General features: G+C 31.7%; 3 protein-coding genes across 3 annotated transcripts; 1 reads left to right on the top strand and 2 right to left on the bottom strand.

Moving 5' to 3' along the window:
* Positions 1-3,211: 3,211 nt before the first annotated feature.
* Positions 3,212-13,537, bottom strand: LOC149908554 (zonadhesin-like). The gene is made up of 10 exons (XM_090102215.1): positions 13,497-13,537; positions 13,052-13,296; positions 12,568-12,762; positions 12,158-12,328; positions 11,742-11,939; positions 10,674-10,859; positions 6,667-6,741; positions 5,043-5,231; positions 3,678-3,860; positions 3,212-3,291 (listed from the first exon to the last, which is right to left on the bottom strand). Coding segments are annotated over exons 1-10 (1,485 nt in total). The 3' UTR covers positions 3,212-3,289.
* Positions 13,538-13,644: 107 nt separating this feature from the next.
* LOC149908553 (uncharacterized) lies at positions 13,645-14,562 on the top strand. The gene has a single exon (XM_090102214.1). It carries the CDS (start codon positions 13,645-13,647, stop codon positions 14,560-14,562), a length of 918 nt encoding a protein of 305 aa, XP_089958340.1.
* Positions 14,563-18,933: 4,371 nt separating this feature from the next.
* Positions 18,934-19,935, bottom strand: LOC149908552 (chymotrypsin inhibitor-like). The gene is made up of 2 exons (XM_090102023.1): positions 19,856-19,935; positions 18,934-19,182 (listed from the first exon to the last, which is right to left on the bottom strand). Exons 1-2 carry the CDS (start codon positions 19,911-19,913, stop codon positions 18,971-18,973), a joined length of 270 nt encoding a protein of 89 aa, XP_089958149.1. The 5' UTR covers positions 19,914-19,935; the 3' UTR covers positions 18,934-18,970.
* Between the last annotated feature and the right edge of the window lie 3,241 nt (positions 19,936-23,176).

The following is a 23,176-nucleotide window of genomic DNA, read 5'->3' as shown; positions in this document are numbered from 1 at the left end:
TAATTCACTGAATTTAGATTATATGTATAAAATTACACAAATGTCTTATATGATTTATACCTATTAAGTAGGTAAGTAACTATGAATTCGCTTATAAGACTATAAAGTTATTTGCGCTTAAAGGCACCGCCTTATGTAACCTTTCTAATGGAAATTCAATATTTGGATGGATTAATTACCAGAATAACGTGAAAGCGAAACCTTGAACTAAATATTATATTCATAGATATATAATAATATAAAGGTTATAAAGAAGCCCTCTAGGTATTTCGATGTAGAATTAGCGAAGTTTATATTTTATAATCCAGCTCAATGCATTATGAATTACGAAAATACTATGTTATATTGTTTTATTGCATCTACGTATTTATAAACATCAATTGAAAGGAAATCAGATCTTATAAAAGGTATAATTAAATATAATATGAGAGTGATTAGAATGTACATATTTCAGACTTTTTAAAGAATAGAATAACATCGATCAAGAGCGCACCTTACCGGGGCGAAAGACGGGACCCTAAGAATTCCGTCTATAGTGACCGATTTTTTTCTATTATTTAACAATTTATCTATACTAATATTATAAAGCTGAAGATTTTGTTTGTTTGTATGTTTGTTTGAACGCACTAATCTCGGGAACTACTGTTCCGATTTGAAAAATTCTTTCGGTGTTAGATAGCCCATTTATCGAGGCTATATATTTTCATCACGCTACAGGCAACAGGAGTGGACCCACGGGGGTGAAACCGCGCGGAGCAGCTAGTCATATATAAAGCATTTCAATGCTATAATAATAAAACTAAGTATCAAATATATTTACCCTTAAACATGTTCTATTCGTTATTTAGAAGTGTTATGTATATAGAACACTGTCGCATACCTTTTATGTTACGTCGATTCGCGGTAAACTTCACCCGTAGATGAAACCGCACAAATCTAATACCAGGCTGGAGTTAATTTTCAACACAACTAATAAATGTGTAGTGAAACGTGTTGAAGTGGCTTTGCTTGTTAAGATGTATTCTTTGATGTGTTATATCTTTAGTTTCAGTATTAGAACGCTTGTCTCGACAAAACATTTTGAAGTAACTAATGAATATAAATTAATTATTGAAGCGAAACTTCTTTATCGGGGTTGGAAAAAATGTAATGTAACATTTTTTCGTTACACGTGACATTTTTCCGTTACGCGCCATCTTTTTCTTATCCCTACCACTGATTCGACGTATTTCTGTAAAGTTGCATATTAGTAAATTATTTTTTAAAAAATAAGGTCATAAAGAAGTTTCACTTCTTACGTGTGTACACTAGTACACGCACACAATTTTTTTTAATGGTCAGGTACTTGTTAAATCACACCAACGTGTGATGAGTGATGTTGGATATAAGGATAAGAGTAAGTTAAAATCTACGATAAAACATAACCAGAAATACCTTACAATTAGTGTAAATACTATAACAATACATTAAGTGTTCTACCAATTACACGCAATATATTCAGTTCTACTATTAGACAACATGAATTAATCTCTAGCTATAGAACAAACCTAAACCTCCATTAATAATCCCAAACAAAACACCAACAGAACCATTTAGCATCACAACGATGCATTTTTGGCGAATATTTTGAATCGGTGTTAACAGTTCCGAGTTCCGACCGAGTTAGTGAAAAAGTTTTTTCTTTAATTTATAGTCTCATTGCTCCGGACTTGTGTTAAACTTTATTTACAACTTTAGGAATCCTGAAAACGGGAAGCGTTAAAATTATAAATGCCAAAGGGACTACTAACTCTGTACGTTTATCTCTTCTTAACGCCTAACCACCGGACCGATTTTGATTATAGGGTAGTTTTTATACCCCACGGGAACGAGAACTACTTATGCGGGATTTTCTTTCACTACGCAGACGAAGCCGCGGGCGGAAATCTAGTATAAAATAAAAGAGTATGGGAGGTTAAGTCAATGCTTCCGCCATCTTTAATATATGATAACGTCGTGATATAATCCTTGTGTGCCTTCTGTCTACTCAATTTCATGCAATTCGATTTTGTACTCATGTCTCAAGAGAATAGAATCAGGCAGGCGTGCATAATTTTTATAGCGGGAACATTTCTTTATGCACATTACTATTTACAATAGAGCCAATTTTAAATATGGATTTATATTAAGAATGTACGCTAAACTGTGCTTTTTACGTGTTTTTTTTTTGGTCAATTACACATTCTTTATAATTTCTGGAATTCAGTGTAATATACAGAAGAAGAAAAAAAGTGTATTGAATTAATTTTATTTACATATTTTCTTTATTTAAATATCAAAGCAATAGATAAAAGGGTTACATATACACTGTCATGGAGGTAAATCAGCCATATCGTTTTTTTTTTTTAGTTTCTATCTAATAATTTTTTACTTATAAGGTATCTAGATATAAAAAAAAGAATACTAAAATCTAGCTAATTCTAAATCTAGCAAATTCTTTTGTTGTATTGTTTTCATTACTATGTCTTTAGATCATCTAATAAATTAAATTTAGGAGTGTTCTAATTCAAATAATTGCCTCAAGAACTTAGTTAATTTTCAAGATAATTAACATTTTTCCTTCTTATTCGTCAGACATTGTTGAGTGTTTTCTTTTGAGTAATTGTGTAAATGAATGAGGAGATTAAATTGTATATTACGAGACTTTCTTTCAAACAAATAGCTGTTTAGAATTAATTATTTTAATTACATGTTACAAGATTAATTAAATATTTTTATTTTTATACTGTGTTCTTTCAATTTATTATGTTTTAATATTAATCAGGTTAGTGAGAACTCTAATTTTAGTCATTAATTTATTAGGTATTAATAAAATTATATGGTTTTCATGAGCTTTTCTGTTAAATTAATAAATACAGATAATAAATATAGCAATCTATCCTTCCATTTATCCGCCAACTTTTATCAACCGGTCTACAGCTGCTGTGGTGAAAACTAATCGAACAGCTTGGAATCTTTCATTTATATTGTAAGAGCTGATCATTTTAGAACAAGCATGGTAACAAGCAATAAAATGTTGAGGTATTCTTAAATTTCGAAAAACTATTGAACAAGGGAAAATCTATAATACGCCTCCAAAAATATGCCACTCATAATTATTCGTAAAACCTCTTAAAATAACTAATTTAAGAGATGTCAATTAAAACTAAAATTAAACCACATAAACGTACAAAAATGATTTTATTTGGTCCATAAATTTATTCCAAATTAATAGCGTTTTGTTCCTTAAATCCCGTTGAGGAGTTGGTAATTCTGAAAAATAAACAAATTATCATGAAGTTAAGTTAATCATTATTCACAACCGTAACTTTTTATGCACAGCCTTTTGAAATAACATTGAGGTAATAACAAGTATTATTTAATTTTTCTACATTATAATTAATTTAAGTTAACCTTCAAATTAATTTTGTGCACAGCCTTTGGAAATAGTAGCTAACAGTCAGTATTCAATTAGTGAAATAATGACAAATTTTTAATTTTGTGAATCATTTCTACAATAATAATGAGGAGCTGTATTTTGCACGCCTTGGCTTAAGTGTTGATTCGCATTGTATGTAATTTTTTTTATCTTTGTACGCATAATATAATGCCAATAAATAATATTTATTATTATTATAAAAATCGTATGGAATATTTACAGCAATCGACCGGTAGGACGCAGTGGCCTAGTTTCTCGTGGAACACGTAGCCTGGCTTGCAGTCACAGCCGTTGTAGTGGCAGCCAGAGAGACAGGATTTATTTTTGTCCTGGTAGTCAGAACATGAGTTCCCGCAGTGGTTGCTGCAGCCGGAGGTCGCGTTTCTATCCCCACCACATGATGCTGAAATGGAGAAGAATATCATTAAAATTGTCTACCACTTCTGTAATCCTAGTAGAATCTTATTAGACTAATTACTTTCTTGTTCTGCATTAGGCAATAGAAAAAAATATTATAGAAAGCATTTTATAAAATAAGTAAGTGTCTAAAGTACATTGTTATAAAATGTAATATGTAGGTACTGTAGCCGATATCTCAGCTCCCAATATTTAAAAAAAGGTTTTAAAAATTTCGATTCAACAACAAAACTACTAACAATTATAACGGGATAATACATTTATTTACGGACTCAACGCCTTGCCAAAATATTCGCATCTCAAACCCAGGAACACAAACTACAATTGTTTTTGCAAACTGTACTCTACCAAGGCACTTTCCAAGTATGGAATTAAAACTCTATCCTCATTACATGGCACGTAACTGAAATGAAACAGAATAAGTACTGTTACATAGCTCCGGTATTCTTTAGCATCGTACTGGGAACAAAGTTTGCCACTAAAATTCTTCTAAACTTACACTTTTATGATACTAAAACAGTGGACCGAGAAATTGCTGAATATAATAGGGTTTAAAGTGCCAAGAAACTTTGGTCAGATACAAAGAGTGCATTGTTTAAAGTAAACGAGTAAATCATAGGTGACAATGTATGTAATATGCATCCCTGTGTGTTTACTTACTATAGAGCTTTACAGTGTAAATTCCGTACAAATCTTAATACTATTATAAAGACGAAAGTTTGTAAGTATGGATGTATGGATGTATGGATGTATGGATGTTTGTTACTCTTTCACGTAAAAACTACTGAACCGATTACAATGAAATTTAGCACACATATAGAGGGTAACTTGGATTAACTTAATTAGGATAGGTTTTATCCCGGAAATCCCACGGGAACGGGAACTATGCGGGTTTTCCTTTGAAAACGCGGGCGAAGCCGCGTGCGGAAATCTAGTATATAATATAATTACTTAATACTGGACAAAACTTTAGTAAGTACTTTCATCCGCCAGCATAAACAGTCGCATTGTTGAACAAGAGCCATAGAAAATATTTATTTTTTCTAACTATAAAATTTGTATGTATTTACTACGATCTACAAATAATGTTAAGAACTCCTACGATAAGTAAGTATTTCATAGCCAATTTTACTATTTTAAGCTTTTATAAGATATCGAAAGAACTTACGGCACTCCATTTTCGGTATACACAGGCCGTCTTCATTCCTCACGAAGCCGTCAATACACACACACCGGGACCTGCACAAGCTGCTGCCCCCACACGGTGAGGGGAATCCCAGCTGATCACAACTCTTGGGTCCGCAGTGGAAACACTCTACTTGCATCTCATTTGAAGGACATATCGATCTTTTGAAAACTGAAAATATGGACAAAAATTATACGCAACATGTCGGGCAAATTCTATTTAGTTTATTTAGCTATTTTATAACAATATCTTCTCAATAGAATGGACGAAACAAAACAAAAGTTTTACGAAAAATAAACCTTATTATTGTTTATTATCATCATGATGTGTTTATTATCAACTGTATGATCTATAAAACATTTGATTAATAATTTATCCTTGTATATCTCTCGCTATCATGTCACATCACCTACCTAGTTTTGTTCTTGTTAACAACAAACTTTTTCTTTTTTAATTACCGTCCTCATTTATAAGACAGTAATGTCTGTTTTTATATAACAATAATCATGATTTAATATTATATTACAATAATAATAAAGCACAAATTACACTGCATTGCAGGAATAACTTCAACTATGACTTCAACAGAATGCAGAATTGTACCGCGATCCGTACATACGTGCCATTCGCACCTATCCACCTTTCTGGAATTATCTGCTTACCCCGTGGCTTCTCTTATGTGAAATAAACGACGCTGTGTAATGCAAAACAGGTTCGTTTCACACTAGGTCCGAAAGTAGTATATTTTAATAAGTGACATTTAAAATTGTTATAACAAAAATAAAATATTGTTGTTGCTCTACCTTAGAAGTTATTATGCACGAGTCTGTACTCTGGGATGGACTATATCCTATAGGTACGTCATACTTATATTTAAAAAAAGGACAACTAATTTCTTCTCTACTACGTACAGCATAGTATTTTTAATGCTTATTATATTTTTTATAACAGAAAAAAATATGAATACAATGATATCTTTTGCTAGTATTTATAATATAATCACGTGAATTAAAAATAAAATACTTAAAAATCTCACCAACTTCAGAAAGAAAAATAATATAATTCCTTCCAAACTTATAAAGTTTATTTTTCTTATCGAAACTCGGCGCTATTTTAACAAAAAAACACAATGTTTAACGTGAACAAAGTTTGCACATCGGTACAGCGAAACTATTTTACTGCAAATATTTTCATGAATTCTCAGCAAACTGTTAAGTGTGAATATTTGAGGAACACGCTTTATTTCTGAATTAAAAAATGACGTAATATTTTTATTTAACTACCTACTAAATTGATTTGCTTTTAATTTTAAAATAATATATCTTTCTAAATAATAAAAGAAAATAAATTTAAAAAGAAATGAAATTTCCATAAAATCAATTACTTTTGTCATGGTCGTAATAAACTCAAAATATATTTTATACTTAAAATCATTTTATACAAACCATCTCAAATCATAGATAACCAACTATATATTTTTAATTAATCTCAATTAAAATTAAGAAGCACTATTTTATAACACTACATAAACACCACAGATAATAAAAACAGAATATAACAACTATATTTCTAGAGTCCCATTCTTTAAAAAATAACTAATATATACCTGCACAATACACAACGCCATAGAACCAGCCAATCACAATAACTGCAACCAATTTATGTCCCATAATTACAATTACTACAATAATTACAATATATCACTGCACTACAAACAGCATTGAAATCTCAATACCAACTAGAAGGAAGCCATCACTTGCTAAAAATGTCACACCTTAAAATTTGCATTAGACAAGGTAAAGCTATTTTCCTTTACACACATTCTAGATTATTCTACAAGCGGATATTTAAATATTGATCTGGGAAAACATTTGCTCCCAGAGTCCTTGTGAGTGAAAAAAATATAATATTCATGCTAATTATTAAACATAATATAATTTATAAAATCCGTGGATAACATATTTTAAAAGCTAACCGATAAATTTAGTTTACTGAAACACAAAATGTCCACCTATTTAACTATGTAATTAATTATGTATATGTTTGTCTTTCTTATTTGTTTAAGTCATATTGAAATCATTACCGTGAAATCTTGCATACATTAGCCATTTTTTTGGAATTAGGCTTATTCTATTCAAAATGTGAAAAATTTGACGAGGAAATAACCTTGCTGTCTAGAGTCAATTACCCATGCTTCATCAATTTTATCTAATCATATTAAATCATCATTAGAATGTTCATACACCGAAGTTGATTTGCAGTAAAATTCCAAATTGTTTGTGATAATTTTTCGCAAAAAACTGCAAGAGTATTTTTAAGGCTAGATGAGGCTATAAAACTCTACAAATAAAACACATTCTGTACTCACTATTTATTCTATAACCTTGTTTCTTATTACCAATAATATCTCTTAACACTATGACACGAAGACAAGACAAAATAAGTTATCAGTAGTGTTGTACAGCCTAATTAATAGGACAAAGTAACCAACATTACCTTATTTATTTTAATAGACGAGTACTGTCACACGAATAACTAGTATATAGTGACAATACTCTAGTTTACCTCATTAGTGCTATTTATTTTATCGGCGTAACTAGTGAGCCAATTAGTCCTTTTCATTAAGAGAAAACTTAGTCACGATATAAATAAATACCTAATTATCTGTACTAATTACTTTGTCATTGAAGTGAGCAGAATTGTGTAATTTTGTATAAATTTAAAATATGATTTATGTAAATAGCTATTCAATAGTCATAGAGGAAATCGACGTCATAGAGGAATTAAATTTTCGATCATTGTAAAATATTATTATCAAAGAGAACTTTCCTATTCTAAACTATATTAATAAAGAATATAAAAAAAAATCCTGTGACTCATAACTTCTATAAGTTAAATAACTACAAATAATAAAAAAGTTTACCATATAAACTTGTACATCCATCGTAAACAATCAGAAGTTCTTTTAAAACCCACACTATAATATTATTATTATCAATTTTCCTCTTAAGGTTTGCTTTTCCTTATCGTGCGTTCCGTATCGTCTTTATAGTGTTGAACGAAAAAAAATCAGTTTGATACAAATACTTAACGAGAAGATTTAAACTAAACGTAATACCTGTGGTAATACGATAACTATGACGTGTATTCATCAGTTTGTCCGTCTGTGACATCGTAGCCACTAAACGTTTATTTGTTGAATAAGTTAATTTCATCTTTCATTATCATTGGTAAAAGATTACCAGAAATATATTCGCTTATATTTAGTCTGATCAATTACAGTCCCTTGAATTGACGTCTCCTACAGGCAACGCTTTTCATCAATAAAAAATCTATATAACCTGTGAAGCAAATGTTCCTTGACAGTTTCCAGAGTGCTTCTATTCAACGAGAACACAATAAAGTTAATTTAAAAAAAATTATCGATGTTTCTATTCGGTAAATCCTGTAAAGTTGTAGGTAATACTCAAAATACGGTGCTTTACTTCGGCTCCTTCCAATTTTCCGTAGTTGTTTCTGTTTTCTTTCAACCTCCAACGGATTTCCTTTCAAATCCTCTTATTCTATTTACTTGTTCCTACGTTCGATTTAAACCCCGGCTTTGTTTGTTTGGGAAAATTAAAACAGTTTTGCGTTATTTGTTTGCGTAGTTTTTTATTGGTTTCTTGGGATAATGGTGAAGACACTTTTAGGTTGTTTTATACGCTTCTAGTAATTTATTGTGTTTTCCTTATAGACAGTTTAGTCTGCAACTTCTGGGCACCAATTCATAGATTTTTTGTTGTTGTTAATTTATTGTTTGCTTTGATAAGCGGGGATGATTGATAAACAGTATTATTTATATCATATTATCTTGGTGCATAATCATTTTTTTAATTTCTATTATTAACTAGCTATAAACACAGGAGTGCATACAATAATAATTATTTCATACTGGAACAATTACCTAGTAGCTAAAGTTGGATTGACCTTTACCTTACACTGGTGACCTACACGCTCGTTAACCGTATGATGGCCTTTAATCAAACTAAATCATTTGGAAATCAACTGTTATCTGTAGTCACTATAACTTGCAGTTAAATTCAATAAAAAAAAATCAAAAATGACAATAGATAAAATTGTTGATAAAAATTACGTACGTAGGTATAGTTACTGTATAGTAGGTGAAACATATATTTTTCCTGTATCTACATAATATGGAAGGTCATGGCGATGTAGATACATAATATTACTACGATCGGTTCAGTAGTTTATATAATTTAACCAATTTTCGGATAAGTAACATTAATACACCATAATTATTGCAATTACTCCATATATTGATATTAATTAACTCGGTTTTAATGAATTCATATCACACAAAGCGAGCATCAGATGAATCCGATTTAATTTGTACTTGTGCGGATAAAAGAGCTTTAAATTTGTGGATAATTGACCGCCACACGTACAGTGCGTATACATTTAACGATTTGACATGAAATTGAGGGTACGGTTGGCAAATAAAGCAATAGGTGTAATGACTGAATGCCGCGTAGTGCATGTGCAACACAATTCGTCGTCATAGCGCGCCGTTAGATTAGCGTTCTGACGCGAGATAAGTACGCATTCTATCTCTCCAAGTTTACTAGTTTTAACTACATAGAATCTATCGATAAACGTAAATGCACAAAAAAATCGCAAGAACATTGTAAGTTTCCGCAATACTAATTAGTTTAAAATTGCATTTGAATATTATTATTGTACCTTTTAAATACAAAAAAAATAGAGACACATAATATTACTGTTGTAATAAGTAATTATTATAATCCTTTCAGTAATAAAGAATCTAATATTATTAAATTAATGATTTCATTTCTTTGCCTACCATACCTACTGATTGTCAAAAGCATTGTCACGGTGTATTCCTGTTAATTTGTGTCATATAATTTATGGAGTACTATTGGATTTTTATTATAGTTACATTATTTTACCTAGGTTCCTTAATTCTTGTATTAAGATGAAATTGGTAAGATACAGTATTTCCCATTCAAGTAGATATTCTGTAATATCTAACAATAACTTTCATATTTTAAAATAGATTAAAATACGAAAACACAAGTAATTATATGAATGTAATGAAACAAACAAAACAAATATTAATCAGCATTTAATATACAAATTCGGTTAAATGTATGTAATGTAGTGAAAATAATGGAAAAGAAAAATTGGTCGATTAATATTTTTTAAACATCAATTATTATGTACCTAGCCTTGAACTGCTAGAACTTGTACAATGTGTTCACAACAAAAGGATGTAGATGAATACAAAACTATAATTATTTTTTGTTTTAAATTTAAATCTGAATGTGAATTGTTTTCAAGTATACTTCAGGTGTAGGTTATGGTAGGTATGTCTGAAAAGTCTGAAAAATAAAATACAGTCATTTAAAAAAAACAAATCGAGTGACAAGTATATTTTAATTTTTAATAAAATTTAACAATAGGGACTGTTGATAAAAACTGAAAACAAACCTTATCATCAGCATATCCGAACTCAAAATATTATATTATTATAAAATATTTGCCCCTACGAGAACTTCTAAACGTAGCTAATATAATAATATAATTACCTCTAACAATTCTCTTGCAAAACGCAGTCCCCACTATCGTTTCTATAGTACCCCTGTTCACAGGCACATTGTGGCTCACAGCCCGAACTATAACACTCTCTCTCTTCACCTATAACACGGCAGCTATCCGAGAAGCATGGTGCTGGACAGGGGTACCACACTTCGTGAGGTCTTGTACAGGTCACTGGAGCTGTTGGAAATCTTAGGTATATTATTTTTTTATTAAAGTCAATTATTAGAAGTCGATTTGTGAATTATTCGCTTCTATCGATATGAAAGGAGTCGGATGTTTGAAATGCGATCATACATGTCGATTTAAAATTTATAATAGTAATTATTGTAAATTGTTTATATCTGATTAGGGAACAAACATATTATTATACTTCTTGACTCTACCAGATAGACTTTTAAATATTCTGGCAGATTGAAATATTATTTAATCTTTACATAAAAAAGCTTTTTTTCGAGATTTTTTATAGTTGAACCGAGCGTGTTCTTTGATTTCTTAATTTATCTAAATATCAAACTGCAAACTGTTATACTATTTAATGAGACCGCTTTCACAATACTTCCCTCTTATAAACGGTTGGGTAATAAAATAATTTTCCTAGAGCTGTTAGCTAAAGCATAGTTTGGAAGTTGAATTTAAACGCTTTACAACAGCTAAGTCAATATCTCGGTCCGGTGAGAGTAACTTTGCTGTAATGCGCTTCGAATATTACTGCCACTAACCGTTTAACGGTCGGTAATTTAATTAATGATATATTTTATTGGTCTGCTGTATGTACCTTGTATTGTACCTTGACTTCGCAAACGCTTACCAAATGCATATTTTTGGCCAGATCAGAGGAAACCAATTAAATTTTCGAGCAAATGTAACCTACTATTATTTCTGACTTTTAAAAACACTGCCATATAACATGTATTATTTATATATCACTGTTTATGTAAAGATTAACTAAATATTATATTCTCGAGTTAAGGAATAAAAATTTATTTCCATAAGCATTATTTTTCTAAATTTTCTAAATCAGACTTGATACTTTTATGAAAACAGCCAACAAAAACTTACGACATTCCGATGCCAAAATGCACCTATTATCGTCAACGCTCAGTCTTAAATAATTTGCCTGGCAAGCGCAACCGGGCGGACAAGGTTGTGGTGGACTGCATGCTATTTTCTCCCTTCCATCATTAGTGGGACAGTAGTTCGTTGGACATCCAGCGTTACAATACACGTATGTTTCATTCTGCCGACAGTTATTGGTGCCTGCAAAGAATTTTTGTTTTGTTTTTTCAGAGCATTGTGTAGAGAATTTTTATAGATAGCTAAAACTGCTGATATTTTTTATTCATTTGTAAAATACTGCCAATCTAATGATAAACAAAGAAATGGAATTATCGTTTCCTTTCCTGAAGAAAATTTACATTGTAAACCGAAAACTGTTATATCTCTAGTACGGTATATCTATAGTATTTTTCACATACCTTCTGTTTCGCTTGCAGGGGTGTCGGAGTTAACAACGTATGCATTATCCTTAGAGCTTGCTGAGCTCTGAGAATTAGTATCTGAAGAAGAACTGCTGGATGAAGAGGAGGCTACACTGGATTCACAATAAGACTCCTGTCCAACCGATGACTCATCTTGACCTGCAATCTCTTAGATAATTGAAACATATGTATTAAAATAAAAATAGTAACTGCAGAAGAAATTGATGAATTAAATGTTTTACCACAACAATGAGTATTCTATGTCTCTCTCCAATCCCTATCACTTCTCCAAACATAAAAATCATATTGTAAATAGATCCGTTCCAGCAAATAAACAAACATATTTTCGCATTTATAATATCAATGAGAATGTTGTATTTTATGATTAATTTATTTAAACTACATACTCTTCGGACAGTTTTCCTTCAAAATGCAATTGCCGTCAGCATCCTTGAGATATCCATCTTTACAATTACACCCTCGACGGCATGGACCAGGTATACATGGTCTGTTAGTAGAAACTAACAACGAGGCACAAGTTTGCGGAGGACACTGCTTTGTACACACTGCAGGTGTGGCATTTTCACCACAATCGGGTAGAGCTTAAAAGAAATACAGAGTTTTAGTCAATTCTTGTGTGATTTGTTGAGTAGTACGTAGGTACATTAACTTGGGAGCTTTTTCGTTCTCATAAGATAGTATAGCCTAAAGGATGGATGGTAGGGAAGTATAAGTTAGGCTGGTAAGGCCCCATAAAACAATTATAATTGTATATGTTGTTTCTGGGTAAGCCGTAAGATACCTATCAGAATATTCCGATTGTGTTAAATTATGGCGTATTAACTTGATTTAACTGCTATTACAACACAGTGCAAACAATGAATTCCTTACCTTTAGGGCATGAATCTTTCGCCACACATAAACCATCAGAATTCCTCAGATGACCGTCTATACAATTGCAACCAGGCTGGCAGGGGCCGGGTTTGCAGGCTAATTTCTTAGGATCATAGTAAGTAGTAGTCAATTTAGTAGTGCACGATTCAAAGCCTTTTGTTTGAACATTTAGTTTACGTTTAGTTGTGTATAATTCCCCCTTCCCCTCTTGGATCGATTCACGACAGTCGTGTTTTTTGTTGCTGGATTTTTATTGTAAATTAAATTCATTTTAACATAAAAATTACGCCGATAATAATAGGATAGCAGCAAGCGAAAGGAGATTCAAACGCGCTGTACTACGATCATAAACTGAGCTCTTTGCGGATCCTAGTCTCCTGGTACTTCACAAGAAATATCGTGAGTAAAACTTTATATACGCTAGTCGCTATCCCTCTCATACTCCGCACCTTGTACCGCTACTGAGTCATCATCGGATTTCATTCACCGCTTGACAACGATCTATCGAACGCGCATGCGTAAAGCCCGCCATCCTACTGTCAAGAAGTTATTCATACGTCTTTTTATATCTACCCTCTATAAAAAAAAAAATGCATCGATCGCCACCGACAAGTTTTAGAACATTATCTGACTCACAACTTTGCACTACGGGAGGCGATGATGATAGTAATGTAACTTTTAGAAGCGAGAAAAGGCGTAGATTATCGGACGACAAGTCTGATGAAATGTTAAATTTTAAAACCGAGATGCGAGATATGCTTACGAAATTATTCTCCGACTTATCCGATAGGCAGAATAGTCGCTTGGAGGCTATTGAAAAGCGTATTTCTTTAATGGACACCAAAATGACTAATGTCCAGCGCACAAATAAAGACATAGAAACGTCGTTGAATTTTACGAACGAACAAATAAATGAATTACAATCGAAAATTGAATCAATAAAAAGTGAATTTAAAAATGTCAACTTCAAAATTAGTTTATTAGAGGAAAATGTAGATTTACTGCAGAGAATTTCACGTAAAACTAGTTTAGAAATACGCAAACTACCCAAACAGATCAATGAAAAGAAAAAAGATTTGTTCTTGCTGGCATCCAATTTGTTATGTTATCTTGGACTAGAGGACGAACAAAAGAATATACGTGACGCCTTTCGTCTGCCGAGCAAGAAAGACTCCACTGACTCAACTATGATTGTTGAATTTTCTAATACATTAACTAGAAACACTGTTATAGACGCCATCAAGAAATTTAATAGAAATAACCCATCACAAAAATTAAACAGCAATAATTTGGGCATTAAAGGTCAATCAAAACCATTGTACATCTCCGAATATCTAACCCCTAAAGATAGACGACTGTTTTATCTAGCAAGGGAATTCGCAAAGTCAGAGGAATATCTATTTTGTTGGATGAGCAATGACAGGGTCTACCTCCGGAAGAAGGAAGGGGCATCGTATATTTTGATTAAAAGCGAAGATCAATTGAATCAACTCAAACTAAAAAAGTGACTAGATGTTAAGCTAAAATTATTTTTAAGTTTTTTCTTATATAATTTTATAATACTTTCAATTAATATAATCTTTAAATACTCATTTCTGCAAATATACTCAAGTTACATATCTTACAACAATTACAAAACTTACACACTCAAATCAAAGTACAATCTTTTAATTTGCATACAAATCAAAACATCCTTACATATACATCATTTAAACACCTCAATTCACATCAAAACCCAATACACTCAATTACCCAAAGCATCAATAATGACCCATCAGAAGCCTTCTTATTATATAGATATAATGTATGCGTTAGATATATGTGTTTGCTCTAAATTAAACTTACAAACTAAATACGTGAAAATGGCATCATGTGCCTATAACACTTTAACCCTAACATATTATAAAAAATTATGGATAATGTCTTATTAAATAAAATATCGGTTGAAATAGACAACTACTCCAAGACACAATCGTTCACATGCAATCCCGATGAGTCACACTTTTATCTGACAAACAAAGATACTACGAACTTCATTATTACTTTAAATATAAGAAGTGTTTATAAAAATTTTAATGAATTTGAACTATTTTTGAAACGATGTAACTTGGAACCGATGTTTATTACTCTAACGGAATGCTGGTTGGATCAATACAAAATTCCTCCTTTATTGAATAACTACAATTCTTTTTGGACTAAAAAAACCCGTAACCAAAATGATGGTATTGTTGTGTACTGTTTAAATAATTTGATTTGTAATGTGGACGAGATGGAATTATTAGATGGTACATGCCTGATTGTTACGTACAGTAATACCGCAATTATATCAATTTACCGTTCTCCATCTATAAAATGTATAAATAATTTTCTACTTTCTCTTGAAAATATATTAAACAAGCTTAATAAATTCAAAAATATCTATATAGTTGGAGATATAAACATCGATATTAAACCAGAGAATAACGACCCTAATAGCTCACCTTATCTTGATTTTTTACACGGTCAAGGTTTTTTACCCGCTCATTTACTTCCTACAAGGGACATGAATTGTCTTGACCATATTTTTATGAAATCGGATTATACTGGCACATCTCTCGTCTTTAATACATTTATCACCGACCACAAAGTTGTATTTCTTAACCTAAATTTTAAATCAAATATCAATATAAATAAAATCATACATAAAATTAACTATGAAGGTGCCATTAATCATTTATATAATACAGACCTCAGTAAAATTCTCGATATAAAAAATCCCCATTTAGCTGCTGAATATCTCACTACTGCAATCATGAACTCCTTAAAAATAAATACCAAAATTATTTCTCTTTCTCGCAGTCAGAAAATTATTAAACCTTGGATAACTATTGGAATGTTACGATGTATTCGTACGCGAGACCGCATGCATTTAAAACTAAAAAAACAGCCTAATAACATGACCCTAAAATTAACATATTTAAGATATCGAAATTTTTGTAATAAAACTTTAAAAAATTTGAAATTAGCATATGAACGATCGGAATTTTCAAAAGCAAGCAACAATAATAAGTTAATATGGAATAAATTAAAAGAGATAACTAATTGCAAACAAACGAAAACACCTCCGATTGATTTACTCTCGTGCAACAGTGATCCTAAAATTTCTATTAATAACGTTAATCACTTCTTTGGTTCGGTTGGGAAAAATCTAGCTGCTAATATTAAACAAAATTCTAATAATAATAATTTTGGTACTAATTTTCTTGAAAATCAGCAATCTACTCAATCAACATCTATGGTTCTCTTGGAAACAAATGACTTGGAAATCGATGGTATTATAAGTAATTTAAAAGATAGCAGTGCATGTGGTTGGGATGGTATCCCAACCAAGTTCATTAAAAAGGCGAAACACATAATAATTCCTTATTTAACTAATATATTCAATTCATGTATAGCTAAAGGCATATTTCCTAATGTTTTCAAGAAGTCGCTTATCCATCCTGTCTATAAGAGTGGGGACAGAAAAGATGCTAATAATTATAGACCTATCTCTGTGCTCCCTGTCCTTTCGAAAATATTAGAAAAAATTCTTAATAAACAACTAATTAACTTCTTGGAGAAATATAATCTACTCTCAAACTTCCAATTTGGTTTTCGAAAGGGCAGGTGCACAGAAGATGCAGTTAATCACTTGGTTAATCAAATAGGTAATCATGTCGATAAAAAACAAAAGGTTCTAGGTATCTTTTTAGACTTAAAAAAAGCATTCGACACAGTTTCTGTCCCGATACTTTTGGAGAGGATGGAAAGGTATGGTATTCGTGATGTTCCGTTAAAAATTTTTAAAAACTACCTCGAAAATAGATTTCAGTGTGTTAAAATAAATGATCATCTTAGTGACGACTGTCCTATGTTATTCGGTGTACCGCAGGGAAGTGTGCTCGGCCCAACTCTCTTTTTAATATATATAAACTCTCTCTGTAATTTAAATCTTGCCAATGGTTCAATTATTAGTTTTGCAGATGATACTTCACTTATCTTTCATGGAGGGAGTTGGGCTGAGGCATGCTTCCACGCGGAGAACGGCATCAGAACTGTTTCTAATTGGTTGCGAAATAGTCTACTCACCTTAAATCTGGATAAAACTAATTTTATTGCGTTTAGTTCCACAAATTCTTCTCAACCACCTAATGATTTTATATTAAAAGTTCACACCTGTGATACATTCAGTTCGACTATATTATGCAATTGTTCTGCTATAAAAATGGTTCCACACATTAAATACCTAGGAGTTATAATCGATAACCTTTGTAAATGGAAGCAACATATTGAACTTATAACCACTAGAGTTCGAAAACTGTCGTGGATTTTTAAAAGACTAAGGGTATTACTGGAACACAAAATCATCTTTATGGTTTACAAAGCTCTTTGCCACTCAATTATCCAATATTGCATTTCGGTATGGGGTGGCACTTTCAAAACGTCGTTATTAATTCTAGAAAGAGCACAAAGAGGCATTCTCAAGGTCATTCTTCATAAACCTTTTAGATATCCAACTGACCAGCTGTATAGGGAAGCTAAAATTCTGAATGTAAGGCAGACATATATATTGCAAATAACACTTAGACAACATAAAATAACACCTCTTTGTGCTGTATCTTCTGGTAAGAGAAGAAATGACCTTGTATGCTCTAACCATATTACGCGTACTGGTTTCCTTCGTCGCCAATCTTCATACATGAGTATATTTTTATATAAAAAGGTCAATAAAAGCCTTTCTATACACAATCTTACCTTAGTAAAATGTAAAAAGAAGGTTACAGAGTGGTTGCTGACCCAGAATTATTCAGATACTGAACAATACATAGTTCAAATAAAAATCTAGCTTCACTCACGCGCTTACACACTCATTCACACATACATTCACACACACACACACGCACACTGATACATACACACACGTTCACACATGCATACAAACACGCACATTCATTCAAACACGCACGCACAACATATGAGTATATCTACTAAACTTGAGTTAAAATGTATAATTTAAATTTTATTCTGTATAAAAAATAGCTAAATTACCTAAATCATTATTTAAGTTAATATTATGCTATAGTTTTGTTATTATTGTGTCATTAAGGAAGGTGGACCCCAAAATACAGGCTGTCCTAGTTTGGGGTCCAAATGTTACATGTTTGTACCTAACCCACAAATTGATCAATAAATGATTTTTATTTTTTATTTTTTTATAATTTGAAGACACGTCAATGCTTACAGACGATATTATGATAAACTATTACTGTAACGATTAGATGTTCTATGATTTTACTATGTTAGTTTCTTTGCAAAATAGTGCTCTTCTTTAAAAATAAATATAAACTAAATAGTAACTTAAAATTTAGTATACATTTTTAACGCTGAATGTATTATTTGCTTCGTGGTTTTAAAAGGAGTAATGTTTGATTCTACAACACAATATTATATTATTACTAGCGGTCCGCCCAAGCTTCGCCCGTGGTACATATGAAAAATAGATGTTGGCCGATTCTCAGACTTACCCGATATGCACAGAAAATTTCATGAGAATCGGTCCACCCGTTTCGGAGGAGTATGCAGACTAACATTGTGACACGAGAATTTTATATATAAGATGTATCATTGCCTCAGTTACGTGTAAACAACTTTATTGCACTAAAAACTTAACATAAGAAACAACAATTATTTACAATGGGTGGTGGGTCTTATTGGCTTACTCTACCTTAATCCCTATGTACATGTACAATCTTTAAAACTGATTGTGATGCTGATTTTTTTTAATAAATAGGTAGATTCATTCCAGAGGAAAGTTTTAGTGTATAATTTATTAAGTTTTAGACAAAGCGGGCGAAGCCGCGGGCGGAAAGCTAGTAAAAGATAAGATTAATGTAATAATCAATGTAATGTAACAGTCTTACGTGGTGGACAATCGTCGTTCTTAATGCAGAAACCATTTCCATCTCTAAGATAGTTCTCTATACAGTTACATCCAGGCTCACAGGCTGGAGGCGGGTCACAGGAGTATTCCGTGTAGGAGATGTTACAGGATTGCGGCGGGCATATCTGCCGACAGTCTACGTATACCTCGTTTGATCCGCATGTGGATGCTAGAATCAAATATTCTATTTGTGTTGACATTTTGAAATGGATGTTCATCATACTTAGGTACATCGTTTACAAGAATCCTACTAGAACTAATTGAATTCGTTGGATCGTCGTTATTGGTGCTTTGATTGATTCTAAAATAATGTGGCTTGTTCACAACAGAATGCTTTAAAAAATAAAATAAAATATACCGGCCGAATTGATAACCTTCTTCTTTTCTTAGTCGGTTAAAAAGTTGACGTAATAAAATACCTGTAGGTAGCTGTAAGGTATTGCATACCTAATATTTTACGCTATCGATTATTGCACTCACACATAATATACAGGGTGTAATCGTTAAGTGTGCACAGGTGATTATTCCGTAAGTATTACAGATATCAAAAAACTTTAAACTGATATTGAAAGTACTTAACCTAATGAGTAAAATGGCCATAATAAATTTTATCTTACTAGATACAGTCTTCACAAACAGCATATGAAAATGTAACTTTACATAAATGATGAACATAAAAATTAAATTTACACGTGTAAATATCAACCATAAAAAGAATACACAATAACACATCAATAATAATGTATTATTCATTTATTTTTTCACGATTAACATTAATTTTAATGTGTAAATAATGTTTGAATGAAAAAATATTTAAATAAATATAAAAAATATGGACACACCTGTGCTCACAAAAGTGAATGACGCACCAAAAACAAATATAACTAGAAACACGATCATTCTACTACCAGACACTGTTATATCTGTTTAATATTCATAAAATAATCGCTTATATTACGCCTTAACAATAAAATCATTTGAAAAAACAAAAACAGTCGTAACCAATCATAAACGGGTTTGGTGTCAATTATTTTTTAGATTCACAGAAATTTTTCATTAGAATGCCGTTTATATAGCCAATAGGTATCTATGGATGGTATTATGGTTAATATCATCAATATCATGCGAAATAGAATCAATATCAACGCTACTATTTTAGAATATCCTTTGCCTTTTTGGAATGAGGATTAAAAATTTAAAAAAGAACCCGTTTAATATTTCGTAATCTTCTGAACGTACCTAAATGAGCTTATCTAAATGAGCTTCTTAAAATTTCAATCGCAAATTGTAGAAAGTAGAGATAACATTCGATCCATTACGTAGACTATTGAAATATTTTCCTTACATTAACTTCATGTTATATTGAAATAATATCAATATCAAAAACCAATTAAATATCGCATTTCGCCTCCTACGCCATTTTCAAATAGCGTCATGGAAATAAATCATTGTTAAGAAGCTCTCAGATCTTGGAGCTATATAAAACTGAAAAGTGGAAAGAAATCCAGGCTTCCCGGTAGAATGCAATGGCTTACGGGAAATCCCGGGAAAACAGGATCGCTGCGGAGTAAGTCGTCTGAGAAATTCCTACATGCGCTGAAAAACTATTGTGTTTGCAATCCTTGCGAATAAGAATGCCAATGTGTGAATACGATGTTTTGTATTTTATACGAAAGGATAAACTAGCAAAAATTCTTAAATTTACCTAAGTCAGGTTTAGTAGGAATATTAGACGTGATTTCAAAGGAATTCTAAAAAAATAGGTAAGGCATTCGAGAAAGAAAAATTTACCAAACATTTATTTGAAGTCGGTTTTATTAGTCATTAGTATTAATACTAATTGCTGAAATAAACACATCTGTGTTTAACTGTTTATTTCAGCAACCTATCTAGGTAAGTAGGTACAGAACTTTGTCTTTAAATACGCATATTTCACATACACTTTCAATGAAAAATGTTTGCATTAGGTACATTAAACAAAAATGAAGTCCTATCGTATTTAACACTAACATTAGACACAGTCTCCTGCATCCAAGGATCAAATTCAATCTAACCAGCAGTCTAGCAAAAATGTGTAATTCATAGCTCGCCACTACGACAGTCGTAATGGGAATGCCATTTTCACACTCAGAGCTAGTTTTAAGACATTTCAGAGGCCATTATTTATTGACGCGGGTCCGGGCCGTAAGTACATCTCAACCTTAAATAGGTTTAAGAGGTCTCCCTTTTAGAGGGTTACAAATGTTAGTGACCTTTGGAGCCCGTTTTAATTAATTTCCCAGGTTCGGTCAAGCGTCACGCTTTAGTATTCACATGGAATATTAGAAAAGGATGTACCTAAGTAATTATAATGCAGGTTTTTTATTCTTAGAGGAGTTCTGAAGACTTGATCAAACATTAGCAATATGGTTTCATGCATTCAATAAACAGTATTTTTATATCTTCTTATATATAAAATTCTCGTGTCACAATGTTAGTCTGCATACTCCTCCGAAACGGCTGGTCCGATTCTCATGAAATTTTCTGTGCATATCGGGTAAGTCTGAGAATCGGCCAACATCTATTTTTCATATGTAGGTACCACGGGCGAAGCCGGGGCGGGCCGCTAGTATTTTATAAACCTTTACACCTTCCATCAGTAGGTACCTTATTTTCTTTATATTTTTATTTACATCGTTCGAGGTCAATTTTTTGTTCCTCTGATTATCCCATGTAACTCATCTATCCTACCTATCAAAACTTTATCCAATTTGTATGAAAAAGTTTAGTAATTCCCTATGATATTTACAAAAGCGTAGTCCCTGATTTTTTATCAACAGACAAAAATGTTAGGCAGAAAGTTTGTAGGTCAAATCTTTTATTTAATGGTTACGAATAAATTACCTTTTATTTACTCAAAAAGCATTTAGGTACAAAGTTTATATTTCGTTGCTCAAAGCTAATCAGCATGATTTACGCTGGGACTTTTTCTTATGAATGTAATTTTCTTATAATATATACTAAGTATGTATCTACTTATTTTTATTTAGGTAAGTAATTTTTTATTAAGATAGCTGTTTATTTGACAAATATTATAATATACTAAATTATAGATTTCCGCCCGCTACTTCGCCCTCGTGTTCAAAGAAAAACCCACATTCGAGTAGTTCTTGTTCCTGTGGGATTTCCAGCATCAAAAAATAACCTAGGTATCTCTTATTCTAGATCTTCAGCTACCTACGTATCAAATTTGAATGTAATAAGTTCAGTAGTTTTAACGTGAAATAAACATCCATCCATCCATCACAAATTTTCGCATTTAATAAAATTATTAGTAGATAGGATAGATAGTAGATAGGTTTACCGTTTATATCTACCGTCCTTAATATAAACAACAATATAAAGAGCCTTTATCTTTTTGTCCCCAATCCCCATTCAAACTAAATTTAATTCCCGTGTAAAGCACCAACATGATCGAATGTATTAAGGCTAGAGTTTTCTAAAATACATCGGTACACATCCAAACGTGTACACAGTGCAAACCCATTTTATTTCAAACCGTATTTTCACAGTATTTTAGACATTTCTGTAATTCCACGCGATGTAAAGCCCGCTAGGGGCCGCGATACAAAGAGATATTAAATTTAAAAATGTACGCAAGTAAATTGCTGCGAACACGCCGCGGTGAATTCGAAAAAAATATTCTTACACCAGTTTCGAAATGGCGCCGTCAAAAGAATTCACTCGTTGCGGTTTTTTAAATTGTTAACGGCCATTGTCTGTCGTGTGAACACAAAACATTTTTCATACAATCAATTTTTTGTCGACTTTCAGGCTTTGTTCGTAATGGCCGTTTATATTGTCTTTGATTTGCGTGCGGATTAGTTACGGCTGGTAATTCGGTATTTAACGAAAATCTCTGATAACGGATTCTTTTTAATTTTTATTAAATGTATCTCCAATGATTGCAAGGGGTATTGTTTTTAATTTTGGATACAGGATGAGTAGGTACCTATATTGAAAGAAAATGATGTTGAATGATCGTGTCCTTTTATTAGTTTTAAGGTATTTTTTTTACTATATTTATTTAATTATATATTCTACCTCACTGTACAAGAATACATTCAACAGAGACCCACACTTTTTAAACAAGTGAGTGTGAGTGAATAACAATTATTATGTCT

Source organism: Colias eurytheme, chromosome 5, assembly GCF_061535395.1.
Source record: "Colias eurytheme isolate Ceu_HAF_F1 chromosome 5, ilColEury1 Martin Lab GWU primary, whole genome shotgun sequence".
Classification (NCBI taxonomy): domain Eukaryota; kingdom Metazoa; phylum Arthropoda; class Insecta; order Lepidoptera; family Pieridae; genus Colias; species Colias eurytheme.
This window is presented reverse-complemented; position numbering and strand designations above follow the sequence as displayed.

What these genes read in the sequence shown, in the direction of transcription:
- LOC149908554 (XM_090102215.1), bottom strand. Translation starts at nt 13,537, where the DNA reads ATGAAATCCGATGATGACTCAGTAGCGGTACAAGGTGCGGA. An exon ending in GTAGCGGTACAAGGTGCGGA is followed by an intron (nt 13,297 to 13,496) that starts GTATGAGAGGGA and finishes ATAAAAATCCAG; the next exon opens with CAACAAAAAACACGACTGTC. An exon ending in TGGCGTTGTGTATTGTGCAG is followed by an intron (nt 5,232 to 6,666) that starts GTATATATTAGT and finishes CCATATTTTCAG; the next exon opens with TTTTCAAAAGATCGATATGT.
- LOC149908553 (XM_090102214.1), top strand. Translation starts at nt 13,645, where the DNA reads ATGCATCGATCGCCACCGACAAGTTTTAGAACATTATCTGACTCACAA.
- LOC149908552 (XM_090102023.1), bottom strand. Translation starts at nt 19,913, where the DNA reads ATGATCGTGTTTCTAGTTATATTTGTTTTTGGTGCGTCATTCACTTTT. An exon ending in ATTCACTTTTGTGAGCACAG is followed by an intron (nt 19,183 to 19,855) that starts GTGTGTCCATAT and finishes ATTTGATTCTAG; the next exon opens with CATCCACATGCGGATCAAAC.